This window comes from Buteo buteo, chromosome 10, assembly GCF_964188355.1.
Source record: "Buteo buteo chromosome 10, bButBut1.hap1.1, whole genome shotgun sequence".
NCBI classification, from domain to species: Eukaryota; Metazoa; Chordata; class Aves; order Accipitriformes; family Accipitridae; genus Buteo; species Buteo buteo.
The window spans coordinates 20,189,164-20,208,974 of NC_134180.1; the positions used below are offsets into that span (position 1 = coordinate 20,189,164).

The window sequence follows — 19,811 nt, forward strand, 5'->3', positions numbered from 1 at the left end:
ACAATAAAGGTGGTCTGGCCTGCTGTTCTCCTGGATACAAGCTTTAGCCATCCCTGTTGCATTGACAGGTGAGATTTGCTCTTAAGACACAGGGAGAGCTCGGGATGTTGGTGGTGTAGTGGCTGAGGCGTGGAAGATAAGATTAGCAAGCAGGAGGAGAGAACTAAAGCCTCCACAGCTTGACATTGAGAAGCTTTCTCTATCTGAAGAAACTTTGGTGCCATACAATGATGAAAAAACCAGAAGGAGGAAGGGACCTTCCTTGCAATGATACCAGTCTAGACTTACCAGTACAGAGTACATTATAGGGCAGCATCCTGACCCTGCTTTGTATTAAATTATGCTATATAAATAAATGAGATCTGTGTAATAGTAAAGGTCTGGCCAAGAAAAAATTAAATAAGATTTGATGGCAATAATGAATACATGATAACTATCTAGTGACTATCTCACTGGGAGCATTTTTTGCAGAGAGCTCTATGACGGGGCTTGTTTTATGATCCCAAAGGGCATCATACAACATACTGTGCTGAGAGACTGCAGAACAGATTGGGAAGTAATTCTCAGTACTTAATACCTGGGGATTCTCAAAAGCAATTTTCTCTTAGGATCACATTTCCTTTGATCGTTGGGATTATTAATTATAGATAGCCTTGAACAGAACAAGGCACTGTTACTGTACTTCTCAAACAGTGCCTCATTTAAAAGTAACAAAATATCTTAATTAGAGGTTCAGCTGTGGTGTTTTTTCAAGACACTTTGGTATTGATTTGACCATGGTAGCCTACTGTAACAAATATTATTCCATTAATAATCAAGGGAGCTCGTAGGTATAACAGCGTAGGAAGCAAGCCCCAAAATGTTTGTCATTCAGCTTGCTAGGGCAGTTGGAGCATCACCATCCAATATAGCATTTGGACTATGGGTTATAGTCTATAGTTCAAAAGTGGTTGCACTTATGTGGAGCCCTCTTCTTTGTGCCATTTTTCTTAATTGGAGCCAGCCCATGCTTCATCAAGTGATCTCAGGAAGATACATTTAAAGCTTAACTTTCTCTCTGAATAAATGGAAACATATTGTTTCTGCTAGTAATTCTCTAAGCTCATTTTGTCTCTGTTCTGGTTTTGACTTATCTGTGCTTTCATCATCATGATTGAACGTATGAAATTAGCCACAAAATTAACCAGATGAGCATCAGTTTGTATATGTACATGCTCAGTTTACTCTTAGCACCATGTGTTCATTATGAGATGTGTTGATTCATTCTCATCATCAACAAATTACGTTTGTTGACTGAGAGAGGTTTATTTCTGTAAATTCTGATGTCATGAGAAGCTTTTACTAACATTTTCTTCACCCTGCAATCTTAAATATATGTGCTAGAGACACATGCAGGAATTACTGTATTTTCCAGGTACTGCGTTCATGGATTACATCTCAGAAAGCAGAAACTTTAGTTCCCCAGCAATGTCGGTGTGGGGGTGGCTATGCAGACCCAGGTGTGGGTCTATCAGCAGATTACAAATTAGCCCCTTGCCCCTCCTTGATTCCTTAGGGAGCTGATGGGGGTGGAAGAGGGATGGGTTAAGGTTTCTTATAGCTCTGGAGCCCAAGTTTGTGCCATGTCATTTGGGCCATCTCTTGTCAGTCTAGTCCTGCAGTTTGGGAGGTGTTGGTGAAGAGCCCAAAGGTTCAGCACTCAGCCACTAGCCCTGCGCTCTCTGAGAAAGGCCTTTGGCTCTGCAGCAAAGGTAACAAGCTTCAGACTGTCTTCCCTCCCTAATTAACTTACGGAGAAGGAAGCAAGCTGCAGTAATGGAGCAGGAGAGGGACAGTTACGTTCCTTCTGGAGAACTAGTGCTTGTCTGATCTGCAGGGAACACTACATATCACCTACAGAGCAATGTAGCCTGCCCTGCTGATGAGCTCTGTTCTGCTTTGCAATGGATGTGCTTTCATTATGTTTTTCAGGTAAGCTGTAGATTGTATGCATGCAAACATAATATAAAGTAGCTTTTAAAAGTATTTTTTGTATTACCTAGGTATTCTTGTAAGTACCAAGAATCTGGATTAGTATCAAAACTGTATATATGTAGGGATTTCTTTTCTGAAAAAAAAGCCAACCCCCAAACCCTAACTGCCCCACATGGTTCCTGATGACTAGAATTCCTACTCAAATCAGTAGCAGTTTTGTCGAATTGTTGAATGATGAAGCTTACTCTGTCAAGTATATGCATGGTCTTTAAGCACTTCAGTGTGTCCGTACTATCCCAAAAGAGTTAAGTAGTTGCTTGGAAGTTTAATTCAACCAGAGGAACACTTAACAGTTACTAAACTTACCCCACTTGTGCTGGGTTTTTTGCCTGTTACCGCAATACTCGGCATTTGTTAGATTGTTAGGGAGCGATGCTTTCTTTCTAGGCCACTCTCTTCTAAGTTGTGAACCAACAAAATGAAATTCTATTTTATTATTAGCAAAGGGAAGTAATGCTCCAGTTAACCTGTTGGGATATTCTTCTTCCTCTGCCACCTTTCTTTCCTGGCTGCCCACAAAAGGGATCCCAATTCAAATGGCAGACTTAGGAGAAAGTGTAGCTGGAGAGTTCCTGGAGTCAGCATTTCACAATAATCCAGCATGTCCCACTCCCTGGGAGGTGGACTGAAGTCGCTTTCATAAAGGACCTGAAGTCATGGCAGTAAGAGAGGTTGTCATTTAGGAACACCTGAATTTCAGGTACAGAATCCATAACTGCCAACTGACTTCTTTGAGATGGCTTTTACCAGCCTTAGTTGAAGTTTTTATAAAGCAGTTTTTATTAAAAACTCACTAGGAATATGGTTTTGAAAAAGCAAGATCTTGTTTTCACTAGTCTGTAATTCTTCAGTTCCTTAACAATTTTCATAACACTTTTCCTTTTTCTTCTCCGCATTGTCATGGCTGTTTGCTGCAGTGATTGAGTTTTCATAACTGTCAGAACAATGTCAAGACAATGTGAAGACAGTGTCAAGGCAAATATAGAAGGGTGACAGTGTGAAGGAGGGAAAGAGAAAAGAGCTGTCAGTACTCAGAGTGCTCTATAGAGAAAATGTTTCAATGATAAAACCATTGTCACCATGTGCTGAGCAAGAGAGAGAGAATAAAGTGGAGATATTTAAGTTACTGCACTATGAACATGTCTGGATGACAACTTGGAGTTAAAGGAGGACTTAAAAAAGCAATGTGCAAGGATGCCTCTCTTCCCTAACTCTTGTCCCATATTAGCTTCTTGACCATGTCCAGTCCCTAATACCCTATCAAATAGGACACCATTCTGATTTAAGCTTCTGGCATATTAATTTGCAACAAGCACACTTTTGAGAAAGTCAAAGAACAGGGATTCAAAAATATTTTTTTTCTCTTTCTAAAAGCATACCTCAGCATGGAAAGGTATTCCATCGCCCACCTACAGGAAGGTGGAAGGTTTTCCCAATTGACGTAATTCCAAAATACTTTCTTGGGTGTCATGAGCCACAACCTCTGCTTGTGGCATGCTGTGATTATGGTAACAGTCTACAGCATGATCTAATCGCATTCAGAGTTCAGTGCTGCAAGGTGCCGAGTATCCTGCTCCGATGTCAGTGCAGTATTAAGGTGCATACTTAATTCAGCCCCACGGTGTATTTTTTTTTTTCCCCTGAAATATCCTTGGAAATGAGATGCATTTTCACAAGGACAAATAAGGCACAGATTTACAGCTCATATGGGGCTAAATTCTGGCACCAAAGCTCTGTACGGCAGTACTTCTGCTCTACTGAAGGCTCATGCAAAGTGGGGTGCTGCTCACCTTTAAAGCTGTTTTCAGAATTTAAAATTAAGCATTGGTCTTACAGCAAGTCTGTGAATTTTCTCTTTGTGCATGTGTTCTGTGCTTTCCTCTTCAGCCTTAGAGATGGGGAGAATGAAGAGTTTTCTCACTATTTCTGTCCTGTTTCTGAACACCAGGATGATCAGATATAAGAGGGTTTAGATGGACAATATCATTGCAATTCTGGAAAAATAAAAACCCTGCTGTTAGTGACTTCTAAATGACTTTATAAATCCTACGGAAGAGGTTTAAGAAAAATGAATTCCGAAATAGTTTCCAGGGAATAACATGCCATAAACTCCTCAAAATACTTCAGGGGTAGTATTTTCAGATATAAGAATTACATGTTAACTATTTGAAATCGAAAAGGCTAAGTATTTTCTATATATTGGATTTACATACATTATAATTTATTTTATTTTAAGTGGGTTGAATAGTTAATTTTTCTTACTTGTTGCCTATGAAATAACTGAAAATAACCCTAGAGATGCTTGCTATTTTATTGTTATCCTATTCCTGGACTATGCCTATTTGCAATTCGTGACAGCATGAAGTCTAAAAGCACCAAACCTGGGTGACTTTTTTTAGATGAACTGCAAATTTTATCCATAGCTGCTGCAGCAGCAATGCTTTAAGTAAGCTGTTTAAACTGATTGTAGTCCAAGTTATAAATTGCTAAAGGTTGACTTTTCCTCCTTGCCCAGTTAAATTTTGTTAACCTGAAAATAGTCTGCCATTTTGAATTGAGCATCAGCTGGAGAGGAGTGTTTTTCTTGCCTGGGGCTCAGATGCCCCCTCCCATTAGTGTTCACACCTCAACCATCATGTGCCTCTAGTAATCACTGAATCTCACCAATCCTCACAAAGGAAAGTCTATAGGCTGGCAATTTAGTGACTACAGAGCATATTGATACCTTCACAAAAGGCGGCTATGAGTTATCAAATAAAAGAAGTGATACACAAAGGAAACCCTCACAGTTAGCAATGGAAATCACAGATGCAAGGACTGCCTGCATTTGTTGTAAGAATGAATAAACACTTAATTGTTTTATCTTAAAAAAAAAAAAAGAATACTTGCCATATTACAGATCTGTGTCCCCTTCCCCCAATATATATATATATTTATGTGTATGTATAACATAGGAAGTGAGAAACACAAGATCTAAATTTAGTGGTTTGAACAGGGAGATCATTTGGATTGTATTCACAGCTCTCTTGCTGCAAGCAAAGTTGTCACCTTGCCCTTCTCCAGCTCAGCATTCTCACCTGTGAGATTGAGATGCTGCATACATGCAGGCTATGAGGTTCAATCTGCTTATGTTTTGTAAAATATGCAATACACCTCATGAGGAAAAAGGTGAAAGTATTTTCATGGAAAAAAATTTCTCTGCACATTTGCAAGAAAGAGAATCCAAAAGAAGACTGTTCTTCCACACTTGCATGACTGCTGGTCTGGGGTGCAATCACACCTTTAACAGTAACTTTAAAGTCAGTAAAAGTCTTTGAGAGAGTCTAAACTGGTGTTTAAACTTAAACTCTTGGTGCAAGTGTAAGTGCTAGGAGGACAAATGAGTTTTACAAGGTGAAATGCTGGACTGACCTTGAACACGAAAGCAAAGCCCTCACTATTAGCACAGAAAAAGTTACATTCCAAGACTTCACTTGAGAAGCAGAACTAATTAGAGAAGATTAACAGAAATAAGGCATGTAACAGCTGGAATAGGGCATGACTGCGGTATGAAAGGCTGAATCACTGGACCTCTCATCAAAGTCAAAATGTTAAAAACGCTAGCATTTTTTTTAAAGGCAAGTGACAAGTTTTGCAGATGTTCCTGTGGTAGCTGAACGTTCATTATAACATTCAAGCTCTGTTCTGCACGTAGGAGTTTCCCCTGTGTTAAAACAGTTTTCAGCCTTGAAGTCAGGATACGTTTCTGAGCATGGGGTCTTATTCAGGACCATGTTCATATTCCTACTACTCTGCAGGGGGTCCTGGAGAGAGTCACTAAGTCTGCACTAGAGTGGTAACACAGTGGAGATTTTAGAAATTTTTTTTAATGAAGCTAGTAACTGATTTTTCTGTCCATTTTTTTCCCCAAATGCAGTCTGAAATATACTTTGCAGTCTTTTTCCTCTTACTTTGCACTTCCCAATTTTTCCTCTTACTAACCAGCTTCCCACAAACTCTAATGATCTTTTTATTACTGAATGGTAATAAATGTTCCAGAATTGGTTGGACAGCATTTCTGATATACTCCTTGAAATGATTGCTTTACCAGCACTGTAGTAATGGGCTCAGCTAAACTGAAAATGGTTCACATAACCAGAATAGATGGAAGGGACTTCTGGAGGTCATCTAGTCCAACCCACTTGCTCAAAACTGCATCAACTAGAGTAATAAGCTCAGCACCTATTACCTGTGATATGTCTACTTCTCAGAACTTTCCATAATGATTTCATAAAAATTCCTTATCTTTGGGAAGCCAGGTTTACTGTAAGCGTGAGTAACCACATGCCTGTGGTTAATGGAAGTGTTGGTGCTCATCAGTAATTGCAGAAAGGAAGCAGTCACCCATGAAGACCTGGAATTCTTCAGACTGATTCAGAGCCATGGTGTAAAAGATGCACAGGCTTAAAAGAAGACAGGAAAATCAGTCTCTCAGCTCTCTGGATGTTTGCAGTTATGTTAGAGGAAAGTGTTCCCCTGTCTGTAGAAAAGTTGACACAACGTGTCTGAAACTGAGGCGCAATTAGTGTTGGCAAGTCATTGTGTGGCTTTTCTCTAGAACAATGTGTTTCTATGCTAGCCCAAAGAAGAAATGATGCAATTCAGGATGCAAACACATTTCTGATTGCGGCTTATCTGTTACACAAAAATCCCTGCGAAGTATAATAATAGTCTCCATTTACTTTTAGTAGTAATGAAGAATGCAGTTCCCTCAGTTTAGTTTAAGAGCTGGGATATAATGAGCAGAGGTCATTGTTGCCAGCCAATCAAATCCTTTAATTAAGAGTAAAAAATGTAGTCCTACTTCTGATGCATCTCAAGTATCTCAAAAGGCATAATTCTCCATCTACTTGAAAAGAAACCACTCTTGATTACAACACAAACTTCTTGGTTATGTAAAGCAAAGCCATGCTAGTCCTGACTGGACATAGCACAGCAGCATCTTCACTGAAGCAAGTTGACTTATAAAGTTAAACCAGAATAAATAAAACTGAAATCAACTCTGCTGAATGCTACTTGTAGGTACTTCCGATATTCCACAACATGTGTATATCTTGCTGCAGCAAAATCATTGTCAGCTCAGAGATGATGGTTGGGGATACAGCAGGTCCACTGTAAGCTATTTTCCTTAGTCACTGGGCAGTGAGAATGCTTACAGAGATCTGTGGGAAAAGAAAGTGCCTGTATGAATCTGTGAAGTGGTGGGCACTTCCCCAAACAAAATGCAGTATCTGAAGGAGTGTTTATGGCTTTTAGGCTGTAGTAGAAGTGATGTAGTAGAAATAGATCTGGTTTCATTCTGCTGTGTGCACGGAATTGAATCTTCTTCCTTTCTTCTTTCCATCACTTGTCAGATCATTAGGTCAGTCTGTTTGCTGGAAAGATTTTTATCCAGCTTCTTCAAAGGTGTTAAGTGCCAATCCTTCCTTCTCCTGTTTAATCCCATGAAACTTTTGCTCCAAACACTTCTCAGTCTTGTCACTTCACTACCAAAGTTCTGAGTTGTCTACTTGTTCTTCAGGAAATCCAATGTTCTTTGGAAACAGCCTTTTTGACTGTGAAAATGGCAATTGATTTTAGTCACTCTACTCTTCTTGCACTTTTCCACGAGCTCCAAAATGGGTAGATGTTAGACTAAATTGAATCAGACATTTAAGACATACTCAAGAGAGAAAAGAACAGATAGTTCTTGTTATATCAAGCAGAGGGCCTTTTTACATGGACTGAGGCTTGCAAAATGTTCAGTACCATTAGTAGTGAATAAAGAATTACCAATGTCAGCTGTGTTTAATGTGAGAGAAGGGATGGGTTTAGCTAGAAAGTCTGGATTGGTGGGTCCTACAAAATGCTGGCCAGATATTTTCTTTTTCTGGTTGCATTGTAGAGGCACCTATAAGCATTTTGCTGTCATGATATATACTGCTCCAAATACATACACAGATAGTGATCAAAGAGGCTTGGATTATCATTCCCACAAACACATTTTTCATATTTTCCTACCTTTTAAGGTAGGAATCAAAGCGGAGCTTTACTTTCACCATTCTTTCAACTTCTGCTTTTTATATTGAACGGGGACAGGAAGACCCTACAAGGGCCTGACATATTTTTGTCCCATTCAGTATTTCTGATGTAATCTCTGATATATCAGTGTCATTCTCTGGCTTATTCTCTCAGTGTCATTGCATATTTCTTTTGTTATGCAGCCTCTGTTTGCTTATCTTACAAGATTGGTGCCTTTTCTCTCTGTACCTTATCCATGAGGCTATCAAAGGAAGGCAAGGGGCTGCTGGAAAAAAGCAGGTACAGTTAGGACTTCTTTACACTGTGTCAGACCTCAGCAGTGGTTTTTGTCCTTCTTGTAGCTCTCGAGTCAGCAGACTCAAAGATAACTACATACCACGTGGCCATACCTTGGCCATTGCAGTTGAATTGCATCTCATGTGGCCCATATTTAACATTTCCAGAACTCTGTATGTAATTTTCAGCTCCAGTTTACTCTTCCACCCCACCAAAATGGGATCACCAGCAGATTGCTGTGGTATATTTAGCATTGCCTGCTTACATTTGAGAGAGAGAGCCTGGAAAGTTGCCGGTGTAAATAACAAGGTCTAGGTAGATGGGCGCAGACAGAACTCCTTTTTGCGTGCTTTGAGCCAGCTCTAATCCAGGTGCCATTTAGCCGTATTAGCACGGCACAGTGCCTGATCTAACATACTCTGTCTTTCAGCACGAGCTTGCATTCAGCACGGTGCTAACACAGCTACGCCACTTCTGCACCAGAGGTGGCTGATGTCCACGCAGCGGCAAGGCGACGTGTATTAGTTCAGGAATACTCTCAGGGGCTCTCTTTCCAGCTGGTGGGAGGTTGGTGAGTTATACTGCAGACTTGAGCCTGATGTCATCTTTCAGCTGTGTGGACACTTGACTATGTTCAGATCCATGGATGGTTAGCCATAGTGGGAACAGTACCACAGCTGCTTTTTAAGTACCTACAAATTGCCACAAGCTTAGCAAAACACATCTGAAGCTACTTCTGTATACAGATGTCTTTTCAAGTCTAGATTATTACAGTGAGTGTTTTGGATTCCCTGCCATGAGTAATCTGTCAGTGCAGGTTATTTAAACTGCAGTTGCTTGGATCCTTGCAGACTGATGACTGTCTATCTTCCTACATCCTTGCTTTGGCTTCCTGTCAAATTATGTTGCTTTCAAAGTCCTCTAGCTCACATTCAAAGAAAGGAAGATATGTGTGTCAGTCAAATTCAGAGCTAGGGCCCTCCTTGTGGAACAAGAGCTAATGAAGTGCTCTGTACCAACCCTGTTAGAAACCCCAACAAGGGAGATCAGGAAATGTCGGGGAAGAGCGTGACCAATGTATGCTGCCTTTCATCTGCTCCTATAGCTCTCCTGGTAGTCTGAATGTGAATTAGAGCAGCTCTGGTCTTAACTACTTGAGAGGGCAGTCAGCCTTTGGTAGTCCCACAATATAGGAACATAGTAGTACCTCTCAGAAACTGTCAGCAAAGGAAATGTCAGGCCATGGTGTCCATGGTTGAGTACTTATGTTGGGGTACACAGGTTATTTTGTTCACCCGTGATTGTGATCTCAATCACTGTGACTGAGGGCACTTTGAAAGAATGCATCCTGTCTGCAGACTCCCTGACTAATGCAATTGAAGATGCTTCGTCTGTCTCATTATTTGAGGAAAGGTTAAGGGAACAGGATTCCAGTATGCTCAGCCTTGGGCAGGCAAGCAAGAGCAGTAAAAAGAAGCAAGGAGTTTCTCCCCCTGCAGCATCCACCCAGGCCACAATTATTCAAGCACAGCACTTCCCAGCACAGAAGGATGCACCAGGCAAGTGCCCTGATCGTTAGTTGCTGGAGCGGGGACACTGTATGTAACGGGTTAGCAACCCATGCCCCTTTCCTACCCACAGAAATATTTAGCCCTAGAAATATTTTTATTTCTGTCCCTGTTGATAAGATTTCAGGCAGGCAGAAGCTGCCCTGACCCTGAAGTTGCAGCAGCAACTGCAGCCTTGCTTTGTTGATGCCTGGAGAGGAATGTGTTTTGCTCAGCCTGGAGGAATCCTTTAGAGCTCCAGTGGCAGCTGCGTGGTGTGTGTCACTGCTGCCTGCAGAGAAGCATTGTCAATTGGAGTATTTGTCAAAAGATGGAAGCAATTTTCTGTTGACCCATTTTATGGGTGAATAAAATATAATCAATATAAAGTAAACATAAGAATATAATTGGAAAAAGGCTTATCTGGATTGTTTTGGGTTTTTTTGGTTTTTTTTTTTGCTATTTGCTGGTGTGAGAGGGCTTTCACACATTATGGCACCATCAATGGCTGAAGAAACAGAAAAGTACAGTGAGAACTGATGAAACATGTCAGTCTCTAAACCCAACAAATTAATCTGTAATATCAATCTAGAAAATAATATGTATCATTCATCTACTTGCTACCTACTGTCTGTGACTCTAGATGAGTCAATTAGGTTTAAAGGCTTCCCTTAGAAAATGTAAATATCAGGACCTTTTTCCCTTTTTGGGCACTTCGAAGGGAATAATGAAGGTTGCCTGGAGATTGAGGCATTGTCTAAATGATTTTCTTAATGCTGAGATGTGGATTATAAAAAAACCCAAAAGTAGAAGTATCCTTGAGAGGTCTTTGGCTGCAAACCCCTGTAGGCAGGTTCAAAGGCACTTAGATTGTTATTTCTTTAACTTATTTATTAGAGGGAATGCACTGAATATCAGGAGTTAAGGAAAATGGACTAACACATATCCTTTTATTGCTTGGTAGCTGGCAGGATATATACATATTTTTTTTAAACCTTAATGTTTTATAAATAAGTGATTTTTATTGTCATAAAAATAAAATGTTAAGCTTCTCTTAGAGGAAGCATTAGAGTGAAGACTCCTCAAACAATGTTAATTTGTTGTAGCGTGTTCAGAAAGGCCACTTAAGAGTTTCCTACGAATTTCCTGGTATTTGTTTTGGTGCAGTATGTTCCAGTCTTGCATCACCTTTTTATATGGAGTAAGAAGCTGGCTGTAAAATTTAGGTTCAGCAGGCAATCCATGTTTTCCATTTCTTTTCAGATTTTTTGACCATGAAAATTATACTATTAATGATCCATTCATTAATGATATTTTCTTGCTTTGTAGTGCCAATATATCAAGTATACTCAAATTGCAAGTAAAATGATAAGTGATTTGGCTCCAAAATCTGGAAATCAAACTACCTGATCTCTAGCATGGGAGTACTATCTATCCCCATTGGAATAAGTGCCTTCAATAGCCAAAGTGCTTATTTAAAGCCTAGGGTACCAAAAAATTAAAAGTAACTACGTGATGTGTCAATGAGAGTAAACTATTTTCTCACTGAAGTTTAGGCAACAAATTTGTTGTTAATGCAACAAACAGGGCTGGGTTCAGGGCTGCCTTTGTTTTGAAAAGCAGATAATCCCCAGTTGTAGTGCAGGAGAGAAGGGAGCCATCCACTTGCCCAGCCCAGGAGCTGTGCCTAAGCTGCCCTGGAGCCTCAATGCCACCACGGCCCTTGGGGCAAGTAGGGACCTGTGCTTTTCTGGGGCTCTGTCATCCAAGATCTTCACAGGTCACCCCCAAGGTGGTCCTGACTGCCCTTCATCTGTGTGACACCAGCAGTCTGGGCAACCTTTGGCAGATATTTATCTAACCCATTCATTAAAAAGTTCTGATATAGAGATTTAATTATGCTTCAATTGGGAAAGTTCACTCAAATCTTCCCTGCCGCATGTGGAATCTCTTATTTTGCAGAGCCTGCCCTTCCAAAGGTTACAGGGAGCAACCAATCTCATTGTCTTCCTTGATTGCCATTCTCTTTTGTGTAGGTAAGACTGTAATCATGTCCTCCCTCAGGCTTCTCTTCCCCTGACCCTTTCTCATAGGGCACATCTTTCTAAATGTCTCCTATTTTTGCTGTCCCTTTCCAGCATTTTCCTGATTGCCCCTCTCTTGCTCACAGCAGCACTCAAAACTGGATATAGCCAGTACTGGATAGTGGATTGATTACTCTCCCATGTCTTACATGTCACTTTCCTGTCAACACATAACAGCAAAATATTTGCCTTTCTCTACAGCTTTTCAATAGGGAAGTACTCAGTTTGGCCATCAAGATTTGAGCATTCTCTAAACAGCACTATTTTTTTTCCTGTGTTTCCTCCTGCAGAGGGGAAAAGGTGTAGTGAGTTACACTGGGACAGGACTCCCTAGGTGTCCTAGGTTCATCAACAGTAATACAGGGGAAGAAACTTGTGGATAGATAGATATAGATGTAAACTTTGGGTGGAGATACCTTTGAAAGGTTTATGTATTTATTATAACATCAGGTTTATGTCCTCTGCTTGTATGACATGCTTTAACATTCCAGCATCATCTTCTCTAGTACATTATCACTGATGCTGCACAATACATCAGTGTTTCAAGATCCATGCAAGGTCTCTGCTGCTGGTTGAGCATGAGTGATAAAACGCCCTTTTGCCCAACCTCCTTTCTTTCCAATCAGACTTTTTCCTAATAGGTCATTAGTCACAAACAACACCCACTTACAGAGATTGATCAGTGTCCTGGCTACAGAATTCCCTTTCTGTTCCTTGACTGTGAATACATCATTAAGTGTTTTATCCTGTATTGCTAAAATCAATGTCATTTGATGGCTGAATTTTCAAAAATGCTGATACCTTGCATTGTAATTTCTGGATGACTAATACAGGACCTGGGGAAACGTTTAGCCTCCAGAGCTTCTCGGTGTCAGCAGTTCCCATTTTACAAGGCAGACAGTAGAGAGGTTGTCTGTAACCTGGTAGTCTTGCTCTGCTATTGGAATGGTAGGTGTAGCAACTTAATGATGCCTTGTAAGAATTTGAATTGAGAGGCTCAAATACAGGTATGGTTGGGATGTTCTTAATGTCACTTTTATGCAAATGGATTCATCTTGCAGAAGTTACATCCTTGTTTAAAAATTATGGGGTTACTACTGTATGTTCTTAGGATTTTGTTTGATTCCAGAGATGGAGATGTTATCCATAATAAAATATATAAATGAAAAGGGGAAAAACCCCCTAACCCAACAGCCTTATTGTGTCAAGGAGCTGTTGCTTTAAACTCACTTAGGATGATGGCAAACATCTGAAAGACGTTTCTTTTTTTTATATGATATAGATGCAATGTATGACAACTGGGACAGAGAAAGCTGCAGGTTCCTGGTGCCTGTGCTCAGACATTGCTGATTGCAGCTCTGAGAAGCACTTCATGAGCCTGTGTTCCACAATGGGCTCATGAGGATCTGCTGAAGTGCTGAATCTGCTATGAACTCATCAAATGTGCATCCTAGCAATACTTTGCTGGAAAGCTACTTGCATCATCTGAGTGTGCATGGGGGATAAGCAGTATGAGCAAAACCACAAATCTCTTTATAATAGAGCTTTATTCCTAATGCAGTAATTAAGCAGTAATTCAAGGTGTGTGAGTAATAGGAATAGTTGCAGGAAATTAAAAGTTCTTGTCCATGGGGAGAAATTGCATAGTGCCAACAACTCAGAGGGGCAGAAAAGGGATGCAAGTAAAGCTCAGATATTTTGCTCACATTAACAGCAATCCCACATTAAATTCCGTTCTTAATTTATGAACATTTGGGGGACCTATTATGAAGTAAATAGTAATTTTTTTCAGCTCTGCTGAAAGGTCATGAAGTCATTAAAATGGAGAAAAATAGTTTTGAAATTATAAATTTTTTTTTACTGAATTTTTGCCAAAAGGAAGAGTAGATAATTCTGCGTTAGTGATCGATAATCCATCGTAAAGCTTGTTTAAAAAAAAGAAAAGAAAAGATGAGTTGTTGAGTGTTGGATTAAGATAAAAGATTCTGAACTTGCACTTGATGCTAGACAGAATCACTTCCAAAATCGATGCCTAAATATACCTGTATTTATCATAATTTCTTTTCATCTGTTTCTTAAGCAGCTCTCTGCCCAGAATTATCTGCTGGCAATTCCTGTTAGACAATAATATGGCAGCAGTTAGTTACCAATTTTGTTCTGGATTTGGGACATGATTCCTGTCAACTATTGTACATAATGATTCATGGTCCCTCCTTGTACAGACCTGACCATCCCTGGATGCCCCCGGATTACTTTCCTGTAAGTAGTTCATTTGGTATGATTTGTGGAAACAGATTATGTTCACAGAACACTATATAAAACCAACTTGTATTGAGGGCTTGCATACAATACTTATAACCACGGGCACCAAGGCATAAATGAATTTGCAAATCTGTACCGCTATCTTCACATTAAGGGAATGCGGAATACTACCTCACATACTCTTATCATTACAATTTTAGACAAAGCCTCAAACTTCCTCTGCTTATAGGGAGTCCCTAGAAAAAAATAACTGGTTCTGTGTAGTCTGACATCTTCATGTTTTGTGTTTTGGAGTTTGTAAAAAATAAAAATAAAAAAAATGGCAGGGAATTATAAAAGAGGTATGTACTACCATATATAAGACTTTAGCACCTATGGGCTGGAGAAACTCTTTGGTGTATAAAATAACGACTGGCAATGGAAAGATAATTAGTATATTTTATCTGATTTAATTTTGCCCTAATAAAATAAAATCTACCAGTGTCAGCAAAAAAGAAATTTTCAACAGAGAATAGAGGCACAGGATAAATAAGAAAAGAAAGTACAGTTTTCTTTTAATCAATTCAGAGCTCCATCGGTAAGCCAGTGTGGGAAGGAAACAGCCTGTGGAATATGTGTTTTGCAGAGCCATGAGAGACATGCAACACATGAATTTGGGGCTAGATTCCAACAATTTGCCCACACCTTGCCACAGGCTTGCTGTGCTGGTGCATAGTCGTGGTAATGATCTCTGTGGTGATGTCAAGAAGACAGAATGTGAATTAGGATAAACATTGCCAGCAAAGAAATCCTGCCCCCGGGTGGGTGTACAGTCTCCACACCTTCACCAGCAGCACCCCTTCACCTCAGGGATATGACAGCACCAAACATCAGAGCAACCTGACGGATGCTTTTGCCCCAAGGCAGGCCAGTATACAAACAAGAAGGCATCAAGGGCTCTCCAACAGGCTCTTTTTTTCTGTGCCAAGAGACGACAAATACCACAATCTTTTTGGAAACATAACTTCACAAGATGAAACTATACCTGCTCTTTTTTATCAAGTACATGTATTTCTGAGCACCCATATTCAAATTTGTCCATGTGTTGCACCTGACAGCATCAGGTATCAGCTGGGGCTTCAGTAGACTAAATTAAATTAACTACAAATGGTCTTTCCAAAAGCATTTTATACAATTGAAATAAAAAAAAAAATCAATATTGTTTGTAGGAAGGCTGTGGTTTACACATTGAAATCCCTGTCATTGTACAGTTTGATATTAAGTGTTGTTACTGTGACAATACTGGTAAAATGTCATTTTTACTTATCCTGGGGATTCAAAAGGAACCACAAGTGACAGGACTACATTCTTTAATACCTTAGTCTTCAGCTTTATAGAAGATTTATGTGTAGTCAGAAGACTTTAATAAAAGTTTACCATCTATTCAACATTTAGTATTCAACACTCAGCATTGTACAGGAATTAAAGAATAATATCTCATAATATATACCAAAGTATGCATGAGCTATCTTACAAATAAGAGAGCACACAATTATTTTAATAATGGTGAACAACTTTGTATTTCTTTTTAGTTCAACATACTCATTTTATGCTATATTAGAATATTTTGTTTTCATGTATCCACATTCCTGAAAAATGCTTTAATTTCATTGCAACCATTACTAAAAGCCCTACTGTCTGTATGGGACACTTCTCAATGTATGCATATCTCTATTCACTTCAGGAAAATGGATGAGCTGAAAAAAAGCTATATGCAGATATATTTTTAGGAAGCCTTGGCTTCTAAATACTCTTTATTTCCTAAGTTGTTTAGAATAAATAATTATAAGGAACACTTTAAGCAGGACCTAAGAGTAGAATCCTTTGGGGGAAGACAAGTCTAGTAAATTGATTTTAAATATATAATGTCTGATATAACTTTTATAAATATCAGCACTCATCTCTGTTCTGTTTTATCCTCAGCTTTTCTATCTTGGCCTTTCTCAGTTTTAAGTAAGGAGGTAATTGCAGTCAATTCTTCTGCTTCTATTTCTGTTTTATCTGTTCACAGTTATGTTTTTGTTAACAGAAATTGATAGCAGTTTCAAATGGCACACGAAGTTTCTCGAGAGAAAATACCTATCAAGATCATTAAATACACTGCATCGATGGATACAGATAAGGTTCTGAGCCTGATTCTGGCTCCTGCTGTAACTGCTCTATCCTGGTATATCAATTTGTATCACATCAGCCTGCAACAGCCACAAATCTACCTGAGAAGGAGAGTCCTCCAAGACTGAAAAGCCTCTTGCTTGAGACTAGCCATACGGCCATAACACAGAGAAAACTCATCCCACATCTGAAATGTCATCCCAGCCAACTGTGCTAAGGAAAAGGCACAAAATGACATCCTTTGGCATCTTGCACTGAGCAGAGCTCACCCAAGGTCAAAGCCAAAACTTGGGTTTATCTGCTTTGTTTTAACTGATTCTTCGGGGGCTTTTTTCTTGTTTACATTCTAGCAATGTTTTCTTTGTGCATGATGTTTTTAATGTGACCTTTTTAATTTTATAAGCACTTAACTTTTTATTACCTTTCCCAAAGCCTTTATATTTGTTCTAATTTGCCTGCCTCACATATAAATGAAATTTTCTTAACTAATAATATTCCCGTTACTTTATTTTTATTAGATAGCAGATTCTGTCTCAGAGACTTTGTGGTTGTTCATCCTATAGTATGCAGACTTTAAAAATTGCTTTTTTAAAGTGGAGGATCCAGTCTCTCTTTTTTTCAGGCTACGTCCTGTTGTGATTTAATTTAGAAAGAACACTTTGGATTCCCTGATTCACATCAGTACACGCCCAAGGAACAAAACTGTTAGGATAAAAGGATGTTTCTACGACATTGTGTATTTTTTCCTATATCTTAGTGTGGGGTGTTTTTTCAGGGCTGGTTGATCCAACTGCATCTGTTGCTTTTCAGTCTTTAATTTATGTTGGGCTGTAAACTGTCCAAGTAACAATTTGAGTGATGCAGCGACAGAAGGTGACCCAGATTACACAACACTGTACACTAATGCCAAGTCTTCTTGTTTAATGGCAGCTGCTCAAAGCTTTGTCTTATTGCGATTCACATTCAAGAGACACAAATCAAACAGCCCCCTCAGACAGACACACATCCTGCCTGTCTTCATTTTAAACATGTTCAAGAGCTACTGCTTTTCATACACATATATCAGCTTCACCAGCTGAGGCCATTTAGCCTCCTTGGCTTGTATTTACTCTCAACCATCTGACACAATTACCAAGGAAACCCATTGTGACTTCCAATATTTTGCATACTTCTATTTATGTGGAAGTTTGCTGAGAATATTTTCTCTATAAAAATAGTTGGACTTTTATACTCCCTCATAAGGGAGATATTTAAAACACCAAATGTATCACAGTTGTTTAATAGCTGATTTCTCTCTGGATTGTAATTAATAAAGCAATGAGTGCTACTAAAATACATAACAGGAACAGCTTTAGCAAAGGATAAATTAGTCTAGATTTTAATCAGATAGGTTTAAATTTACTGGATGAATGGTATTAAAATGCAGACTTTAAAGTATAGGTACAGTTTTAACACAACATTTTATTGCTGTACTTTCAATATGTGAAGTAAGGCATTAAAAATGCTTTCATTCCTGATTAAAAAAAAGTTTCAGCATGAAGATCAGGAAAACTATCATGCAATGAGTTCATACAACTTAGTTTCATGGACCAAATCTTTTTGGCATCTCCATCAAATTTTTAAAGCCTTCTGACAACACAAGCTTCCTGCTAGAAGTGCACATCTAGCCATCTACCCTGGGGACATGTCAGAACAATAAGAAAAAGTGCAAATCTTACTTTTTAAATGGATGAGCAGCAAAAAACTGAGGTAGAAGATGAGTAGAGAGTTAATCCTTGAATGAGCCATATTCATCTTGATAGGACATTCTCCACTGAGTTCCCTGTTGTCCAAAGGGCTGGTGCTGATCCTCACTGCTTTCTCATCTCGGAAACTAAGGTAATACCCAAGGCACCCCGTCCCCTACAAGCCACCTTTGCCTGTGCCCCTCATCACTCTGTTCACTGCAAACCTACAGACATTGATTCAAAAGGCAGTTGTGCTTGTTAAGGTTTTACTTCAGCAGGTCTGAGTGATTTTTCAAACCTGGTGCAGATTTGCCTGTGAGCTGGACTGGAGTCTTTCCCCAGCTTTCTGCTGCAGATCTGTGCCGTGAATGGAGCACTCTGCCTGGCTGACACTGCGCAGCAGATAAGGCACAGCGCTCCCTTAATCTTTCAAAATATATCACTCATTATCTTCTACTAAACCTCCATTACATCACACTCCTTCTGATTCAAATTATAAACACTTCATGCTTTCTTGCATAAAGTCAGCTAACAAACATTTTCTGCTTTCTGCATTTTTTCTGCATCTTACCTCATTAGGACGTGAAGTAAAACGATGAAACATCCCCATTCTCAATCTTTTTTGTAGTTAGATATAGCCTGTTCTCTTCCACAACCTTTTTTTGTTTCTGTTGTTGTTGTTTACACTGGATCTAAATGCTTTTGCCATCACTAAAAAGCATAACAATTGGGAGCTGGCACAGGTCCTCTGAGCTTCATGAGGCTGTGTTGTAATTTTGAACTGTTCATAGAGGAACCAGTCTCTTAGAGATTCAGGAGATGACACAGTAAGGTTGATGAGAGAAGGGGATGGGGGTGGGGGATGGAATCCATTTCTTTTTAGCCAGGGGTGGCCTTAGACAACTGTAGCTGGTACAAGTGCAATGAGTCTGCCCGTACTCAGAGGAGCCTTCCCCAGCTGCCACGGCAGTGCAGCACTGTGGCTTTTCACTGCCGCGTGGCACAGGCAATGCCCTGTTTCTGCCTAAAGTTGTCTCAGTGTCTAATGCCTCATCCATTGACTACAACTTTGTTCACAGATATTAAAGCCTTGGCCTGGGCTAGCAGAAGGGAACAGAGAAGGAAGATCGCGACAGCCCCAGCAGCCATGTTCGGATAGTACGATCCCAGTACAAACTTTGGCCTTCTGGCACCTTGCAAACCCAGGCACTAAATTTGTGTGTTTACTATGGGTAAGCTATACCATCGCAATGATTGCCGTAGCATCATTTGGGCTCTGAGGCCAAAAAAGTGATGAACTGCATGTTTGGCAGTAGATCTCCTCTTTCCATCATCTTCACTTTGACCTGCCTTCCCAGCCCCCGGCCCTCCAAGCTTTGCTGTGGCGACTGAATTAAGCGCTCAAGCTATCTGTACAAGATTCCCTTTATTTCACAAAAGAATCCAACTGATATATGTTTCAACAAAGATCTAGAAAGAACTAATGGCATACAGCCAATACTACTAACACAGGAGCGCATATCTGGCTCAGCTGGGATGTTTGCCAGTCCTCAGAACAGTTAAAGATAAAAACATTCCATATACATACTTGTGACTGTCTTCAGCCACATCTTCCCAGGCCTACACAAGGCCATCTTCCAACCTGACCTTGTAAAACTAGTTCTTCAAGG

General features: G+C 39.7%; 1 protein-coding gene across 1 annotated transcript in view; it reads right to left on the reverse strand.

The window, feature by feature from the left end:
- Positions 1–18,717, reverse strand: part of CRB1 (crumbs cell polarity complex component 1) — a 108,991-nt gene extending 90,274 nt beyond the window's left edge. Inside the window, 2 exon segments of the mRNA XM_075037429.1 lie at positions 18,133–18,287; positions 18,713–18,717. Of these exon segments, the coding sequence (XP_074893530.1) occupies positions 18,133–18,287; positions 18,713–18,717 (160 nt within the window).
- Positions 18,718–19,811: the final 1,094 nt, after the last annotated feature.